The following is a 19,700-nucleotide window of genomic DNA, read 5'->3' on the forward strand; positions in this document are numbered from 1 at the left end:
GGCTCCATCCCAGGACCCTGGGATCATGTGACCTGAATCAAAATCAAGAGTCTGACTGACTCAACCGACTGAGCCACCCAGGTGCCTCTAAGTTTTCATTTGCCTTCAGTTGAAGTAAGATATTTATCACCTTAAGAAACAAAATTGGTTTCATATATACTCATGTGTAGTTTAATGTGGATAAACATGATACGAACATTTAAGAAAGAATCTGAGGATTAAAATAAAATTGATTATAATGAGTACAGCAGTATAACCTTTAGCTAAACATTCAAAACAAAACTTCAAAGATAATGAAAGGGTTAATTAAACCAGCAGCAAAAATGAATCGATACTATGATCTTCAGAGGTAGCACCAAGTAAAACTATAACATGAAATATATCTTCTGCATACCCAGCTGCTTTTCTCGTCTTTCCCATACTGAGAAACCTCTGTGGTATGAATCTCTGCTTCAATTCTGGGTTCCTGCATTCTGCCCTTTCCCTCTGCTCCTCACCCAAGTCACCAGACCTTTGTATTCACACATCACCTCTGTTTATCTTATGACTTATTTTTCACTTATTTAATGCATTTCTGAATTTCCAGGATTGTTTCTGCACTTCACGAACACAAGTTGAATCACTCAGACCTGAAAAACGATCTGAGACCAGTATCCATCAACCCTTGGTAAGAAAGTAGTTAAGTACAATTAATATTGCTCCTTTGCTTTCTGTTATATCCTATTACAGAATGTAATTCCTGTTCTTCCAATTCTCTTTTTCTTCACAGTATCTTTTGCTGTTTCTTCTTCCTTTGCATCTGTTATTCTCCAGAAGTCTGCAGTTGGCCTCTTCCCTAAATAGGTTCCCCTAAGCAGTCTCACCTACTCATAGGCTTCATTTGCTACCTCAGATTTTTCTTCAGGTCATCAGGGAACTCTGGCATCAAGCAGGACTGGTGATTCTCAGAGTTTTACCTACAGTCCCACACTCTTTCCTGGGCACTAGCTGTGTCTGTAGAATGCCTCCAGTTAGACTTTTCAAAGGCATCTCTATGCACTTTGAGTAAAACCTTAAAATATCAAACTTCTCTGACCTATTGGGTTTCTTTCTTTGGTTAATGAAAACCTCTCTACTAAGTTGCCCTAACTAGAAATTTTGAAGTTATCCTGACGCTTAACCTCTTCCCCCACATCTAGTTATACACCAAGTCTTTTCTATCTGTCTCTGAAATGCCGTTGAGTCCATCCCCTCCTTCACCTTATCACTGCTACTTCCTGAATCTCATCGTCTCTTACCTGGATAGTTGCAGATAGATGCATTGCGCCTAGTTTCCTAGATAAATGTCCTCTCACACTCAGATCAATATTCAACAGTGTGACCAGTAAGGGCCCTGCTTATGTCACTTTACACTTTAAAACTTTCATTGATTTCCTGAAACCTATGGGATAAAGCCTAAACTTTTTAGCAAGGCTTAAGGACGCTTAATGGTGTGAAATATGTCTGGTTTTTGAGTTTCATTTCTTGCTACTGAATCTTAGCATATACTCTTTTTTTCTGATTGAAATAGTTTCCTTTTTCTTCTTCCAGAATTCCTCCTCATTTGTGAAGAGTGGACTCAAATATCACATCTCTGAAGTCTTTCTGCTTGTACCTTTAATTCCATTATGCTTCTATAAATCTTAGACATTCCCAGAAAATGACACTTATTATATTGCCTCACAATGATTGATGTATATGTCTGTCTAACTATAACATGATTCCCATAAAGCAGGTATCCTGTCTTTTTCATCTGTATCTCCCCAGGGCAATGCCTGATATATTAAATAATATTTTGAAAAACATGCTTGCAAATAAATATTTCTCTGGGGTCCTTCCCTCTTTAATCCTTACTTTATTCTACAATTCTTACTACAAAATGGAACCTGCCTTGCAGATGCCATGTTTGCTACAAAATCAGGCGGTCCCAGTTATTCTTGTTTATGTATTTTGATCCTATTTCAGTTGTCTTCATTTTTCTCATTTCACTTTTTAGTCACTAATATTCTAAAGTCTTTTAGTCTTCTGCCTTTTTATAAAATAGGATATAGAATCTAATCCTAATTTTCATTTAAGTATTACTCTTCAGATTGAGTAGTGTCCAGAGTGAAGTGTCTGCTGTTGTCCCCTTGCTATTACCAAGATACTTACACTCAGGATACTTCCACAGGTGCTGCTGTCCCCCCCCCCCCTTTTTTCCCAAAATACGTATTGCATAAAATTTACCATCTTAGCCACTTTTAAGTGTACAGTTCACTGGTATCAAATACATTCATAGTTTTGCACAGCCATCGCCACCATCCATCTGTATAACTCTTTTAATCTTGTAAAATTGAAACTGTATATTAAACAATAATTCCCAATTTCGCCTCTTCCCAGCTCCTGTCAACCACCATTTTACTTTTTGTTTCTATGATTTTTGACTACCCTAAGTGCCTAATATAAGTGGAATCATATTGCATTCATCTTTTTGTGACTGAATTATATTTCATTTAATGTCCTCAAGGTTCATTTGCATTGCAACATATTGTATAATTTCCTTATTTAAGGCTGAAAATGTTCCATTATATGTATATATTGCATTTTGCTTATCCACTCACCTGTTGATAGACACTTACTTGGGTTGCTTTCACTTTGTGGCTATTGTGACAAAGCTGCTATGAACACGGGTGTGTAGATATCTCAAGACCCTGATTTCAGTTCTTTTGGGTATATACCCAGAAGTGGAATTACTACATCATCCGTATGGTAATGTTATTTTAATTAGGAGGGAAACCACCATAATTTTCAAACCACCATAGTTTTTTTTTTAATGTTTTGTTTATTTCTGAGAGAGAGAGAGAGACAGACAGGCAGACAGTGTGAGCAGGGGAGGGTCAGAGAGAGAGGAAGATACAGAATCTGAAGCAGGCTCCAGGCTGTGAGCTAGCTGTCAGCACAGAGCCCGACATGGGGCTCAAACCCATGAACCGTGAGATCACGACCTAGCTGAAGTCAGACGCTTAACCAACTGAGCCACCAGGCGCCGCAAACCACCATAGTTTTCAAAGTTGTCTCTACCATTTTACATTCTCACCAGTAGTGCACCAGAGTTCCAATTTCTCTGCGTTCTAATCAACACCTCTTTATTTACTGTTTCTTGATAGTAGCAATGTAATGGGGGTGAGGTGGTACCTCATTGTAGTTTTGATTTACATTTCCCTAATGATTAGTGATGTTAAGCATCTTTTCATATGCTTATTTGGTGACATGTGTGTTTTCTGTGAAGAAATGTCTATTCAAGTCCTATGCCCTTTTTTAAATTGGGTTGTTTGCTTTTTTGTTGTTGAGTTTTAGGAGTTCTATATATATTCTGGATATTAACACCTTAAAAGATATTTATAAATGTTATCTACCACACTATGGGTTGCCTTTTAACTTTGTTGGTAGGTGTTTTTTGATACACATAATTAAAAGATTTACACAAAGTCCACCTAGTCTGCTTTTCTTTTGTTATTTAAACCTCATACCTTTGCTGTTATATCCAAGAAATCATCTCCAAATCCAGTGTCATGAAGCTTTTGTCCTATGTAGTTTTCTAAGAGTTTTATTGTTTTAGGTATTAAATTTAGGTCCTTGATTGATTTTGAGTTCATTTTTGTGTATGGTGTTAGATAAGGATCCAACTTCATTCTTCTACATGTAAATATACACTTTTCCTAGCACCACTTGCTGAAAATACTATCCTTTGCTTTATTGAATGATCTTGGCAACCCTTGCCAAATGCCATTTGACCATAGATGTGAGGGATTATTTTTGGGCTCTCTGTTCTCTGCCATTGGTTTATATGTCTGTCTTTATTTCAGTACCATGCTGTTTTGATTACTATTGCTTTATAATGAGTTTCAAAATCAAGAAGAGTTAGTCCTCCAATTTTATTCTTCTTTTCAAGATTATTTGAATCATTCGGGGTCCCTGAACTTCTAATAATATTAAGTCTTCTAATCAATGAACATAAAGTATGTTCCCATTTATTTATGTCTTCCTTAATTTCTTTTAGTGATGTTTTACAGTTTTCATTGCACAACTTTTCACTTTCTTGGTTAAGTTAATTTCTAAGTACTTTATTGAAATTGATTTCATGATTTCCTTTGCAGATTATTCATTAAATCCTCTGAATTTTTGGAAGTTACTAAAAAGTTTAACACGAATGAGAACCTGCCATGATTTTTTAAAATTCCAGTATACTTAAAATACAATGTTTTATTAGTTTCACGTGTTTAATATAGTGCTCCAGCAATTCTATACATTACTCAGTGTTCGTCATGATAAATGTGCTCTTAATCCCCTTTACCTGTTTCACCAATCTCCCTACCCACCTTCCCTCTGGTAAACATGTTTGTTCTCTATATTTGAGAGTTTGGTTTTTTGTCTTTTTTTCTTTGTTCATTTCTTTTGTTTCATAAATTCCACATGTGAATGAAATAATACAGTATTTTTCTTTCTCTGACTGATGTCTTTTACTTAGCAGTATACCCTCTAGATCCATCCATGTTGTTAGGAATGGCAAGATTTCATTCTTTCTTATGGCTGAATAATATTCTGTGGCGAATATATACTGTATCTTTATCCATTTATCTATTAGTGGACACTTGGGTTTCTTCCATATTTTGGCTATTGCAAATAATGCTGCAGTAAACATAAGGGTGTGTTTACATATTAGTGTTTTCATATTCTTGGGGTAAATACCCAGTAGTGGAATTACTGGATCATATGGTAATTCTTTTTTTAATTTTTTGGGGAACCTCCATACTGCTTTCCACAGTGGCTGTACCAGTTTGTATTCCTACCAAGAGTGCAAGAGGGTCCCTTTCTCTTCACAACCTTGCCAACACTCATTGTTTCTTATGTTTTCTGTTTTAGCCATTCTGACAGGTATGAGGTGATACCTCTTTGTGGTTTTAAATTGCAGTTCCCTGATTAGTGCTGTTAAGCATCTTTATATGTCTGTTGGCCATCTGTATGTCTTCTTTGGGGAAATGATTTTCCTGTCTTCTGCCCATTTTTAAATTGGATTATTTGGTTTTTGGCTGTTGGTTATATAAGTTCTTCATATTTTTGGATATTAACCCCTTGATGGATATATCTTTTGCAAATATGTTTCCCCATTCAGTAGACTTTTTCATTTTGCTGATTGTTACCTTTGCTGTGCAGATACAGTCTGAATGGTTTATTTTTGCTTTCACTTCTCTTGTCTCCAGAGACATATCCAGAAAAATGTTTTTATGAGTAATATCAGAGAAATTACTACCTGTGCACTTTTCTAGGATTTTTAGTTTCAGGTCTCAGATTTAGGTCCTTAATCCATTTTGAGTTCATTTTTGTGTATCTTATAAGAAAGTGGTCTGGTTTCATTCTTTTGCATGTAGCTGTCCAGTTTTTCCAACCCTGCTTGTTGAAGAGACTGTCTTTTTCCCATTGCATATTTTTACCTTTTCATAGATTAACTGACCATTTAATCATGAGTTTATTTCTGGGCTCTCTATTGTGTTCCATTGATCTATGTATCTATTATTCTAATACAATACTGTTTTAAGTACTATAGCTTTGTAGTATATCTTGATATCTGAGATTGTGATACTGCCAGTTTGTTTTTCCTTTTCAAGATTGCTTTAGCTATTTGAGGTCTTTTGTGTTTTCACATGGATTTTAAGATTATTCTTTCTAGTTCTTTGGAAAATGCTTTTAGAATTTTAATAGTAATTGCATTAAATCTGTAGGTTGCTTTTGGTATTATGCACATTTTAACAATATTGGTTCTCCCAGTCCATGAATATGGAATATCTTTCCATTTGTGTCATCTTTAATTTCTTTCATCAGTTTTTTATAGTTTTCAGAGTACATGTGTTTTACCTCTTTGGTTAAGTTTATTTCTAGATATTTTTTAATATTTATTTATTTTGAGAGAGTGGATACACCTGAGCAGTTGACAGACAGAAAGAGAGGGAGAGAGAGAATCCCAAGTAGTCTCCATGCTGTTGGCACAGAGCCTGATTCAGGGCTCGATCTCACAAACCATGAGATTGTTACCTGAGCCGAAACCAAGAATCAGATGCTTAATCAACTGAGCCACCCAAGGACCCCTACATATTTTATTATTTTTGGTGCAGTTGCTAGTGGGATTGTTTTTTAAATTTCTGTTTCTGCTACATCATCATTAATGTAACAGATTTCTGTCTATTGATTTTGTGTTCTGCAACCTTCCTGAATTCCTTTATTATTTCTAGTGGTTTTTTTGTTGGAGTCTTTAGGGTTTCCTGTATGTAGTATCATGTCATCTTCAAATAGTAAGTTTTATCTTTTCCCTTACCAATTTGGATGCCTTTTATTTCTTTTTGTTGTCTTATTATTTTGGCTAGGACTTCCAGTACTATATTGAATAAAAGTCATGGAAATGGATATCCTTATCTTGCTCCTGATCTTATAGGAAAAGTTACCAGTTTGTCACCATTGATCATGATGTTACCTGTGGGTTTTTAATATATGGCTTTTACTATATTGAGATGTGTTTCTCTAAGCCTACTTTGTTGAGGGTTTTTATCATGAATGGATGTTATATTTTGTCAAATGCTTTACTGCATCTGTTAAAGTTATCATATGGTTTTTAATCTTGCTCTTTTTTCTTGATGCCATGTAAACATTGATTGCTTTGTGAATATTGAATCCCCCTTGCATCCAGGAATAAACTCCATTTGATTGTAGTGAGTGATTTTTTTTTTAAGGTATTGGTGTATCCTGTTGCTAATATTTTGTTGAGGATTTTTGCAACTATGTTCATCAGAGATAGTGGCTGGTAGTTCTCTTTTTTGTGGTGTCTATCTGGTTTTGGTATCAGGGTAATGCTGGCCTCATAGAATGAATTTGGAAGCTTTCCATGCTCTTCTTTTTATGGAATAGTTTGAGAGAACAGGTATCAACTTTTATTTAAGTGTTTGCTAGAATTTGCCTGTGAAGCCTTCTGGCTCTAGACTTTGTTGAGAGTTTTGAAATTACTGCTTCAGTTGCTTTGCTAGTAATCGGTCTGTTCAAATTTTCTGTTTCTTTCTGATTTCAGTTTTGGTAATTTATTTGTTTCTAGGAATTTATCCATTTCTTCTAAGCTGTTTATTAGCATATAGCTTTTCATAATATCCTCCTAAAATTGTATTTCTTTGATATTGGTTGTCATTTCTCTTCTCTCATTTGTGATTTTATTATTTGGGTCCTTTCTCTTTTCTATTTGATGAGTCTAACTAGAGGTTTATCAGTTTTGTTGACTTTTCAAAGAACCAGATCCTGGTTTCATTGATCTGTTCTATTGTTTTTGTTTCTATATCATTTATTTATTTATCACTTATTTACTAATCTTTTCTTCTGTTGGCTTTAGGTTTTCTTTCTTATTCTTCTTGCTTCTTTAAGTGTAAGGTTAGGTTATTTGAAAATATTTTTTGCTTCTTAAGGCAGACCTGTATTGTTATAAACTTCCCTCTTAGACCACTGTTGCTGCATCCCCAAGATTTCTATGTTTAGTTTTCACTGGTCTCCACATATATTTTTATTTCCTCCTTGATTTCCTTATTGATCCATTCATTGTTTAGTAGCATTTATTTAACCTCCATATATTTGTGTTCTTTCCAGATGTTTTCTTGTACTTTCTGTTTCAAAGAATTGTGGTTAGAAAAGGTGCATGGTGTGACTTTGATATTATTGAATTTGTTGACGCTATTTTGTGGCCTATTATGTGATCTCTTCTGGAGAATGTTCCATATACACTTGCAAAGAATGCATATTCTGCTGTCTTAGGCTGGATTGTTCTCATTATATCTGTTAAATCCCTCTGTCCAGTGTGTCATTCAAAGCCATTGTTTCCTTATTTATTTTCTGTCAGATGATCTGATGTTAGTGGGGAGTTAAAGTCTTCTACTGTTACTGCATTATTATCAATTAGTCCCTTTATGTTAATAATTGTTTTATGTATTTGGGTGCTTTCATGTGGGTACATAAATATTTACAAGTGTTATATATTCTTGTTGGAGTATCCCCTATGTTATAATGTAGTGTCTTTCTTTGTCCCCTTAGAATCTTTGTTTTAAAGTCTAGTTTTTCTCATACAAGTATTGGTCCTCTGGCTTTCTTTTGATGTCCATTTGCATGAAAAATGTTTCTTCAACCCCTCACTTTCACTCTACAGGTGACTTTAGGCCTAAAATTAGTCTCTTATAGGCAGCAAGATGTGTCTTGTTTTCTTATCCACTCTGACACCCTATATCTTTTGATTGAAGTGTTTAGTCCATTTACATTCAAATTAATTATTGATATAAATTTATTGCAATTTTGTTACATGTTTTGTGGTAGTTTCTGGAGCTTTCTTCTGATCCTTTCTTGTCTTTTTCATGTTTGCTGATTTTCTGTAGTGATATATTAAGAATTCTTTCTTTTATTCTTTGCTTGTTTATTTGTGGGTTGGTTTTTAATGTTTATTTTCTGGGGTGCCTGGGTGGCTTAGTCGGTTGGATGTCTGACTTTGGCTTGGGTTATGATCTCACATTCATGAGTTTGAGCTCCATGTTGGGCTCTTCACTGACAGCTCAGAGCCTGGACCCTGCTTCAGATTCTGTGTCTCCCTCTCTCTCTGCCCTTCCCACACTCACACTCTGTCTCTCTCTCCTTCAAAAATAAATATTAAAAAAATAATAAATAAAATATTTATTTTTGAAAGAGTGAGAGAGAGAGAGGTAGAGATAGGAGGAAAGAGAATCCTAAGCAGGCTCCACGTTGTCAGTGCAGAGCCCAGCATGGGGCTCAAACACATGAACATGAGACCATAATGTGAGCCAAAATCAAGTCAGATGCTCAACCAACTGAGCCACCATGGCACCCCTGTATGTAGTTTTTGATTTATGGTTACCATTAGGTTTGTTTATAATCTCTTCTTCATATAGCAATCTGTATTAAGTTGCTGGTCATTTAAGTGTGAACCCCTTCTTTTCTCCTCTCCTGCCCATATTTTAGGTATGTGTTATTATATTTTATTTTATTTACCTTTTTTAGTGAGTTCTTTGATTTTTTTACAGGGATAGTCACTTTTACTTCTTTTGTGTTTCTTACCTTTATACTGTCACTTTTGATCTCCCCTCAACTCCACTCAAAGAGTCCCCTTTAATACTTCTTGCAGCACTGGTTTAGTGGTCATGAACCCCTTTATTTTATTATTATTTTTTTAGAGGTTGTATTTTATTTTTTACTTATTTTTAATATAATGTCAGATTGGCTAATATACAGTGTGTACAGTGTGCTCTTGGTTTTGGAGGTAGATCCCCATGGTTCATTGCTTATGTACAAAGCCCAGTTCTCATCCTAACAAGTGCCCTCCTGAATGCCCATCATCCTCCTCTCCCCCACCCCCATCAACCCTCAGTTTGTTCTGTGTATTTAAGAGTCTCGTATGGTTTGCCTCCCTCCCTCTCTGTTTGTAACTATTTTTTCCTCTTCCCTTTTGCCATGGTTTTCTGTTAAGTTTTTCAAATTCCACATGAGTGAAAACATGTGATATCTTTCTCTGACTGAGTTATTTCACTCAGCATAATACCTTCCAGTTCCATCCATGTTGCTGCCAGTGGCAGGATTTCATTCTTTCTGTGGCTAAGTAGTTTTACATTGTATATATAAACCACATCTTCTTATCCATTCATTGGTTGATGGACATTTAGGCTCTTTCCATAATTTGGCTATTGTTGAAAGCACTGCTGTAAACATTGGGGTACATGTACCCCTATGAATCAGCACTTATGTATCTTTTAGATAAATTCCCAGTAGTGCTATTGCTGGGTCATAGGGTAGTTCTACTTTTAGTTTTATGAGGAACCTTCACACTGTTTTCCAGAACAGCTGTACAAGTTTGCATTCCCACCAACAGTGCATGAGTATGGTCATGAACCCCTTTAGTCTTTATCTGGAAAACTCTTTATCTCTCCTTCTATTGTGAATTATAACTTTGCTGGATAGAGTATTTTTGGTTGCAGGTTTTTCCCATTTATCACTATGAATATATCATGCCACTCCCTTATGGACTGAAAAGTTTCTGTTGAAAAATCTCCTGCTAGCTTTATGAGTTTTCCCTTGTAAGTTACTGACTGCCTTTGTCTTGCTGCTTTTAATATTTTTTTATCACTGTATTTTGCAAATTTAATTACAGCATCTTGGTATAGGCCTACTTTGGTTGATTTTGATGGGAGTTCTCTGTGCTTCCTGGATCTGGATGTCCATTTCCTTTCCCAGATTAGGAAAGTTTTCAGCTATTACTTTTTCAAATAAATTTTATGCCCATTTCTTTATCTTCTTCTGGGATTCCTGTAATATAAATGTTATTCCATTTGATGGAGTCACTGAGTTCCCTAAGTCTATTCTCCTCTTGCATAATTCTTCTTTCTCTCTTTTGTTTAGCTGCAGTGCTTCCCATTACTTGTCTTATGTGTCATTAATTTGTTCCTTTGCTTCTTCTACCCTGTGTTAATTGTGCATTAAGCATGTTTCTAATCTCTTTGATTGCATTCTTCATCTCTGATGTCTCACTCTTATATTCCACTCTTTCCTCAAGCATAGTGAATATCCTTATGAGAGTTGCTTTAAATTTTCCATTGCTCATGTTACTTATATCACTTTTGCCTAGGTCTCTGGCTGTGGCCTTACCTTGTTCTTTCATATGGAAAAAATTCCACTGTCATCTCATTTTGTCTAAATCTCTGCCTGTTTATGTGCATTAGGAAAGCTAGTTATGTCTCCTCCTAAAGTAATGGCCATATAAACAAGGGCCTGGCACTTCAGGAAGTGTCTCTAGTGTGTGCTGCATGAGCTCTGCTGTTGTGTTCTGGCTGCTCTGTTTTTCAGGACAGTCGTCTGCAGAGGCTTTCCCTGCCTGGTGTGGTCAGTGTTTGGTCCCTGGCCTGAATGTGGCAAGTTTTAACTAGGTGTCCTCTGGCCTGCTTGTGAAATGAGACCTGTCACCACCTCCACTGGAATTGGTCCACCCTATGCAAAACTCTCTGGCCTACCTTTGTCTTTTGATTGTAGCGTTAACTCATTAACATTCAAGGTAATCTGATAGGTATGCACTTACTTCCATTTTGTTACTTGTTTCATGGCTGATTTTGTAGTTCTCTGTTCTTCTCTTGTCTCTTTTTTTCATGGCCTGATGGCTCTTTTTATATGGTTAGATTCCTTTATTTTTTACATATTTATTAAAGGTATTTGATTTGTGGTTACTGTTAGGTTTATATATAGTAGTCTGTATTAAGTTGATGCTTGTTTAAATTTGAACCCTTCCTAAAAGCAGTAAATTTTCACTCTCCTCACCTCTACCTTTTATGTATATGGTCTTATACTTTGCATCTTTTTATTTTGAAAATCCTTTGACTGATTTTTATATAGTTAAATTTACTGCTTTTGTGCTTCCTATTGTTTTTTACTCCTGCTTATAGTCTTTCCTTTCCACTGAAAGAATACCCTTTAACATTTCTTATAAGGCTGGTATAGTGGTGATGAATTCCTTTTTCTTTTATCCTTTATTCTTTTGTTTGGGAAACTCTTTATCTCTTCTATTCTGAATAATAGCCTTGCTGGATAGAGTATTCTTGCTTTCAGTTTTTTTTCCTTCAGGACTTAGAGTATATCATGCTACTTGCTCCCAGCTAGAAAAGTTTCTGCTGAAAAATCAGTTAATGGTCTTACGGAGTTTCTCTTTCATGTGAATATGTCTTGGTGTGGACCTCCTTGGATTGATTTTGTTGGGGAGCTATCTGTACCTGCCTGGATTTCTGTTTTCTTCCCCAAATTTGGGACATTTACATCTATTATTTCTTCAATAAATTTTGTACCCCCTTTTTCTTCTCTTTCTGGAATCCTTATAATGCAGATGTTTTTGGGCTTGATGGTATCACTGAGTCCCTTAATCTCTTCTCATCTTTATGCTGTTGAGCATGATTGGTTTTTATTACTCTGTCTTACAAGTCACTGATCCGTTCTTCTGCCTTCTCTAGTCTATTGTTTATTCTTTCTAGTGTATTTTTGAGTTATTATGTTTTTCATCCCTGGTTCTTTTTTATATTTTCTGTCTCTTTGTTGAGGGTCTCACTGAGATCCTCCTCTCTTTTCTCAAGTCAAGTGAGTATCTTTATGGCCATTACTTTAAATTATTTATCAGGCATATAACTTACCCCATTTTGCTTAGCTCTTTTGCTGTGACTTTGTCCTGCCTCTTCATTTGGAACATATTCCTCTGTCTTCTCATTTTGTCTAACTCTCTCTGTTTCTCTGTATTAGGAAAGTTAGCTGTGTCTCCTACTCTCGAAAGTAGTGACCATCTGAAGAAGATGTTCTATAGTGCTGGGCAGTGCAATGTCCCCTCTTCACTAGAAACTGGTGCTTCAAGGATGTCTCGTATATGTGTTTTGTGCTCCCTGTTGTGAGTAAGCCGTGTTTGCCTTTAGTCCAGTGATCTGCCGTGGTTTTCTTTTCCCGTTGTTGGCAGGTTTTAGTCCCTGTATTGTGAATGGCCAGTTTGGGGATGCCTTGGGCTTAATGTGGGTCAGACCTATGGTCGCACCAAACTGCAGAGTGCTCTCTCCCAGTGTTGTCCCCTGAGAAACTTTTGGGGGTGGGTGGGGCCTGCAGTCAGACCAGATGTTTGCCCCCAGCCCGCTGCTAAGGTCAGAATCAGAGTGATATGTGTGGTTTTCTTCCCCTCTCCTTATAGCAGGAGTCACTGTAGAGTGGTACTGGCTACTGTCTCGGCTGCTTGCACAATGCCATGCCTGTGACACTGCCTTGGATGGACTCCTGCTGAATGCAGGTCTACAGGAGAACATGGGACAGGGCATGCTTTTAGTGAACTCATAGGAGAGTGTTCCCACAGGTGTCCATGTCTCTAGGTTGGGGAGAGAAATGGCATCCTCCAGCTCTTTTTTTCTTGGGGAAGTCTCCTAAAGATTCCTGCCGCTCTAGCACATCTTCTGAAATTAGAAAATAAATCTTTCTATATACCCCAGGTGTTTTTCAAACTACCACTTCAGTGCTTTATCTCAGTGTGACTGTTTTGCTCTGGCTCTCCCAGAGCTGAGCCTACTGACTTTGAAATTACCAGGTGTTAAGCTCCACTGATTGTCAAATCTCATGAAGTTAAGCCTCTCTGGTTTTCAAAGTCAGATATGACGGGGATTCATCTTCTCAGTGCTGGTCACCCATGCCTGGTGTAGGGTCTGCTTCTCTCCTTTTTTTAATTAAAAAATTGTTTTAATGTTTGTTTATTTTTGAGAGACACAGAGAGACAGAATGCAACCAGCGAAGGGGCAGAGAGAGAGGGACAGAATCCAAAGCAGGTTCCAGGCTTTACGCTCTCAGCACGGAAGCCCAACACAGGGCTTAAACCCACGAACGATGAGATCATGACCTGCGCTGAAATCAGATGCTTAACCAACTGAGCCACCCACGTGCCTCTCTCCTTTCTCCATGCTTGTGGTGTCTTTGCCACCTACAGATAGTCTTGTGGGTCATTTTGGTTCCAGAGCACGTCTGCCGTTTCTACCATTTTTTTTTTTTTTTTTTTTTTGATGTGGTCTCTTCTGTATAGTTACCTGTGGAGAGTCTATTCTGCCAGTCCTCAGGTCATTTTCTGGGTTATTTATACTGTTGGGGGTTATCTAGCTGTATCTGTGGGACGAAGTGAGCACAGGATCTTCTTAATCATCTACCCTGGAAGACTGACCATGCCATGATTTTTGCTTTCTAATTATCTAGTCATCAAATAAAAATGAGAAGTGAGCTTAGTTTAGGATGGTTTACTCTTAGTAACCCTATAATGTCTTCTTATGATTACCATGTTGTTTTCTTAAGTGTCCATAATTTATCTATGTAGTAATTTGATTTTAGACTTTACTTGGCAACTGCATCAGGGCTCATTACCCCTTTGTAGTTTTCACCCCTTTTTGAAAATTGGGTCAATGTTTAACAGTTTTCATTCTTCTCAGTTTTACTACATCTGCAAACTTAAAATCCTAGGTATAATTGTGTATGTCCTGTAGCTTTGAACTTACTTAAAACAATTTGTTTTGGACTTCAGCTACTTATTTACAACACATATGTCTCTTCTATTTTAAAGAAGACTATTTCCCTAATCGATTAGATAGAAGCAAAGGAAAGGTTGATTAGCCTGATTTTAGTCCCATCATCTGGCAACCTATTGCCTTTTTTTTTTTCAAGAAGTGAACTGTAAGCTTCCTTCCTGCCTTCTGACAGGCTTCCAGATTATCACTTTAAAATTTAAAAAAAAATGTTAAATGTTCTTCTATTGTTGTTTGTGTTCTTTAAATCTGGGTTTATTTGAAAGTTACCTGTTCTAGTGAAATAAAATTAATTTATTTAGGTTTCTTTTCTTCATTAGTATTAATCCCAATTTTAGTCTTTCACCCCTCTTGAACAGTATTCACCTTTATTATCTTCAACTGTGAGCTTATATTTTTTGTGCTCTTTTAAAAGTTTAGGGAACATGTAGAATCAAGGATGTAAAAAGTGGTCAGTATAATTCCTACTACCCAGTAATATCATTTCTAATCCCACATTTCCTTATCTCTACCTTGGAGGCAGTAATAAAATTGTTGCCACCTGCTGATGCCTGTAAAGGCTCCCAAGTATCTTTTGGAGTACTGGTGTCTTTTGGGAGGTCCTCTTGGCTGTCATATGACACCAGTGGTATTGGCCTCTTCTCTCTTCTGTGTGCATGTCATTTTCACTGCCACTGGGATCTGGTGCAAACCTAGAACTCTCACCCTAATGCACCCCCATGAGACCTCATATTGGTACTCAGGAGGTCTCCACCCTATTCTTCCAACTCTTGAGGTTTATTTTTCTTTCTGATCTCCCTTCTGATTTATTTCAACTTGTGAAAAACTTCAGCAGTTTTAATAGGCTGCAGTGTGGAAATTTTTCCTTGATTTGTTAATATTTCCACTAGCTGAGTCAGGTACCTATATGTGTAATAGATACAACTGGCAACCACTTAAAGCAAGAGTAAAAGTATAGAATATTCCGGACAGGTCCCTGCATTTCTATCCTTGGTGTGTTTATTGGATAACCTCAAGAATTGACAGCCATTTCTAGCAATTCCTAAAAGTGCTTACCGGAAATTATACAGGAAACTATTCTTTGCTACCTATGAATCTGCTTTTCCCACCCTTCCCTCTTTACATGCTGACAACTTTTTAACCGCTTATTAGCAATTGTACACTCTTATTAGATCTTGAACAGTTCTTAAGCCACTTTCCAGTGCTTTCCTAATGAGCATTATGTTTGAAAATAAAATATTAGTATTTTATATTAGAGTAGGGGACTAAAATGGGGGGCCAAAAAATTTTATTTTGTTTTCCTCTTTTTAAAACAATATAGGTTGGTGAGCCACCCTTTTCCCGGTTGTCTTCATCCACTAGAGCCAAGGATGTGATCTGTTCCACCAATGTTTCACACTATGAACTCCAAGTGGAAATTGGTAATTATCCTGGATTGACCCTTCATTGTTAGAAATGAAATTGATGACAAAATGATTATTTTGTGAGTGGGTCTTTTTCTGTTGTCACCTATATTATAAGACTACATGTTAATTGTGTCATTCAGATGGATCTGTTAATTTTATGTCTCTCCTAAAATAGTGGCCCCAATTTTCAAGATTGCTTTCTAGAATTTTTACTTTTTCTCTCCAGTGTTTTTAGAGGAGGAAGACACTAAGGAAGCTAAATATTATTTGTGTCTTTATTGTAGGAATCTTGTGATTTTATGTCTATAATTTATACTGGGTATGAAAAAATCATGTAAATCTTTTTAGTCACAGTTATTTAAGCAAGTTTCTTTTAACTTAAAAACTTACCTAGGATCACTTTAGTGAGAGTTGAGTGTCTCTTGATTTTAGCTCAGGTCATGATCTCACAGTTCATGAGATTGAGCCCCAAGTTGAGCTCCACACTGGACATGCAGCCTGCTTAAGATTCTCCTGCTCTGGTGATACCCCTACCCTGGTCACACGCACGTGCACTCTCTCTCAAAAACAAGACAAGACAAAAACTTACCTAAAATCCCATTTGTAGTAAAACTCTTTCTCAGTTAAGTTTGGAACAGGATGAGTTATTGTTTATAGCCATATACATGTGAAATATCTGCTGTGAAATATTCAGAAATATTAAACATTGCAAACAGATACTTTGTTAGATGCTAGGGATATAAAACCATGTCAAACAGTTGAAGACTCCATATTCTCTCTGGGAAGTTGAACACATAAGATAGCCTTGTTTATGTACTAGAGGGTACTGTAGTAGAGATGTGTTAAGTGTTATGGGAACAAGAAAAGATGGAACATCTGACTATTCATCTTGACTACTCTGAGAGTCAAGAAAGATTGCAAAAATGAGCTGGGTTCTGAAAAAGGAAAAGTTTACTGAATGTTCTAGTCAGGGTTTTTGTTACAAACAACAGAAAATAATCCTAACTTGAGAGGATTTTTTTAAACAATATTGCCAACTGACAATTATTGGCTAGAGAGACAGACTTGGAAGAAACAAAGAGAAGCTGCATAACTAGAACCAGAGCCAGGGCCATGGCATAGGAACGGTCTAGTTAGTGTATTACCTGTTAGAGTACTTATATCCCAGATAATGGAACCCACTGTGGGGAGCTCTGACTGCCTCTGCTTCTGTGTGTCACTAACTCCATCCTTTAGTTGGCTAAGCATGTCATTGACATTCTTGGTCAAAGAAGCCAAGAGACAATAAGGATCTGACCTTTCCTAAAATAATACTAGTGGAAAATGCCCCCAGATTAGAATGGACATTCAGATGGTGTCAATTCAAAAAAGGTAAAAACAGAATTGCTTCAGTAGATGACTGAGGAAGGGGGGTTACATTAGAACAACCCCATAGTTTATCTTTGCCTACAAGTGGGAACAGAGGGAGAGTAGGCAGTGGTCGGAGACAAACTTGGAAAGGGAGGTTTAGAACACATATGAGAGACCTCATATGGTGTATTTAGAAGTTCAGACTCTGTCATACCTCACCGCTTACCTACTTCATTGCTTGAGACATATAAGGCACAAGTTTGGAATTTATCCTCTGTGTTTGAGATACATTGTAGAACAGTGACAATGGTAATACTACCATCTAACAGGCACTGAGCTGAACATTTCATGTGTAGTTTTTCATGTCTGCCTTTTACCACTCCCACTTGGCTGATGAAGATACTGAGGCTCTGAGAATTCAAGTAGAAGTCCTACAGCTAGTGATCTGAAAGCAAACCTTTTTGACTGGAGGGTCTAAGCTCTTAGGTGCTTCCTTTAGCACTCTTCTATTGATAAAATGCTGAGTTTTGGAAGGAAAACTGGCAGCAGTTCCAGGCAGCAGTCTGTAAGATGTACATAGTGATTTACAACTGGAAGTATCATGCATATCACTTGAGTCTTTAAAAATTGTGATGCTTATATCCCATCTCAGACCTAATGAATCAAAATTTCTGGTCAATAGGACCTAAGTATAGGCTTCTAAAGTAGATCCCCCCGGTAATTTGGGAGCATGTCTTAGTTGAGAATGCAGGGCTTGATAAGGAAGTCACCTTATTGGACTAGCAAAGGAGGACAGGACTTGAACTAAGGCAGTCATGCTGACACTGGAGTAAAAGGGATGAGTTTGTGATTAACTTCATTTCAAAGATTAGTGGCAGAATTTGGTAACTGTGGAAAGAGAGAGGAACTAACATTTATTAGGTGCCTATTGATAGGTGCCACTCCAGGCATTTTAAATTTTAAAAACTGATGATACCAAATGTTGGTGAGTATGTCAAGCAGCTATAGCTCTTATACATTGCTTGTGGGATTAAAAATGGTTCAGCCACTTTCAAAACCAGTTGTGTAACTTCTTATAAGGTTAAATATACAAGACCCAGCCAATCCCACTTGCAAGTATTTGCCAAAGAGAAATGAAAACATGTCTACTTAAAGAATGTTTTGGCAGCTTTATAGTCACCAAAAACTGAAAACAACCCAAATATCTATCAATTTATGAATGGATAAGTAAATTGTGACTTGTCCATATGATGGATTATTACTCAGTAATGAAAGAAGCTATTAAAAACAACATGGAACAAATTCTAAAAGCATTATGCTAAGTAAAAGAAGCTAGACACAGAAGACTATACTCTTTATGATACCATTTATGTGACAAACAGAAATCACATCAGTGGTATAGGGATTGCTGATTGTATCCTTTTGTTTGAATTTGTCATAATTTGTTTATCAAGTCACAATTTTAGCCATTATAACAGATATGCAATGGTATATCATTGTGGCTTTTTATTCACATTTCTCTGTCTTGAGCATCTTTTCATTTGCTTATTGGACATACCTATATCTTTTCTTATGGATTGCCTATTTAATCATCTGCATATTTTAAGATTTTTTTAAGTTTATTTTGAGAGAGAGTGCTCTCTATGGGGAAGGAACAGAGACAAAGAGAGAGAGAGAGAGAGAGAGAGAGAGAGAGAGAGAGAGAATCCCAAGTAGGCTCTGCACTGTGAGCATGGAGGCCAACATGGGGCTCAAATCTACAAACCATGAGATTGTGACCTGAGCTGAAATCAAGAGGTCAGATGCTTAACCAACTGAGCCACCCAGGCACCTCTGCATATTTTTTTAAAATTTGATTTTTGAAAGAGATGGAGCAAGTGAGCATGGGGGAGGGGCAGAGAGAGAGAATATTTTTTTAATGTTTTTATTTCTGAGAGAGAGAGAGAGAGAGAGAGAGTGCACGCGAGTGTGAGCAGGGGAGGATCAGAGAGAGAAGGAGACACAGAATCCAAAACAGGCTCCAGGCTCTGAGCTAGCTAGCAGCACAGAGGCCGACATGGGGCTCGAACCCACGAACTGTGAGATCATGACCTGAGCCAAAGTCGCTGCTTAACTGACTGAGCCACCCAAGTGCCCCCAGAGGGAGAGAATCTTAAGCAGGCTCCACGCTCAGGGGAGAGCCCGACATGAGGCTCAATCTCACGACTGTGAGATCATGACCTGAGCCAAAATCAGGGGTCTGACACTTAACCAACTAAGCCACTCAGACATCTCAAATCTTATGCATATTTTTAAATTGAGTATAAGTTTGTATAGAATTATAAGAATCCTGTTGGTATAGAGTTTTAAGAATTTTTTATATATGGTGGATGTAAGTCTTGTCAGATATAAGCATAATTAATACTTTCAATCAGTGGCTTATCTTTTCATTTTCTTAACAGTGTTTTCTTGAAGATCAGTTTAAAATTTGTGATGTCCAAATTGTCAGTCTTTTTCTTCCAAGGTTACTAACATGAGTTTTACATCTGATTATAGGAAGAGGATTTGACAACTTGACTTCTGTCCATCTTGCCCGGCATACTCCTACAGGAACACTAGTGACTATAAAAATTACAAATCTGGAAAACTGCACTGATGAACGCCTGAAAGCATTACAGGTGACAATATGAAAAAAATGATTTATTTAATATTTGAGGAGATTACATCTGTAAGATTTTTTTTTTTTTTTTTTTACCAAATGAATAGTTTTTTTCAGTTAGAAAGTTAGATTTCTTTCCTCTAATGAGTATGCAAG

The 19,700-nt window shown here is 36.9% G+C and overlaps 1 protein-coding gene across 1 annotated transcript in view; it reads left to right on the top strand.

The window, feature by feature from the left end:
• Positions 1-19,700, top strand: part of STRADB (STE20 related adaptor beta) — a 34,661-nt gene that overhangs the window by 7,142 nt on the left and 7,819 nt on the right. The window contains exons 3-5 of the mRNA XM_039217793.1: positions 587-667; positions 15,472-15,571; positions 19,442-19,563. Coding sequence (XP_039073724.1) covers positions 587-667; positions 15,472-15,571; positions 19,442-19,563 — 303 coding nt within the window. The remainder of the gene's footprint in view (positions 1-586; positions 668-15,471; positions 15,572-19,441; positions 19,564-19,700) is intronic.

Source organism: Hyaena hyaena, unplaced genomic scaffold (genome assembly GCF_003009895.1).
Source record: "Hyaena hyaena isolate Hyena2069 unplaced genomic scaffold, ASM300989v1 scaffold_724, whole genome shotgun sequence".
Lineage (NCBI taxonomy): Eukaryota > Metazoa > Chordata > Mammalia > Carnivora > Hyaenidae > Hyaena > Hyaena hyaena.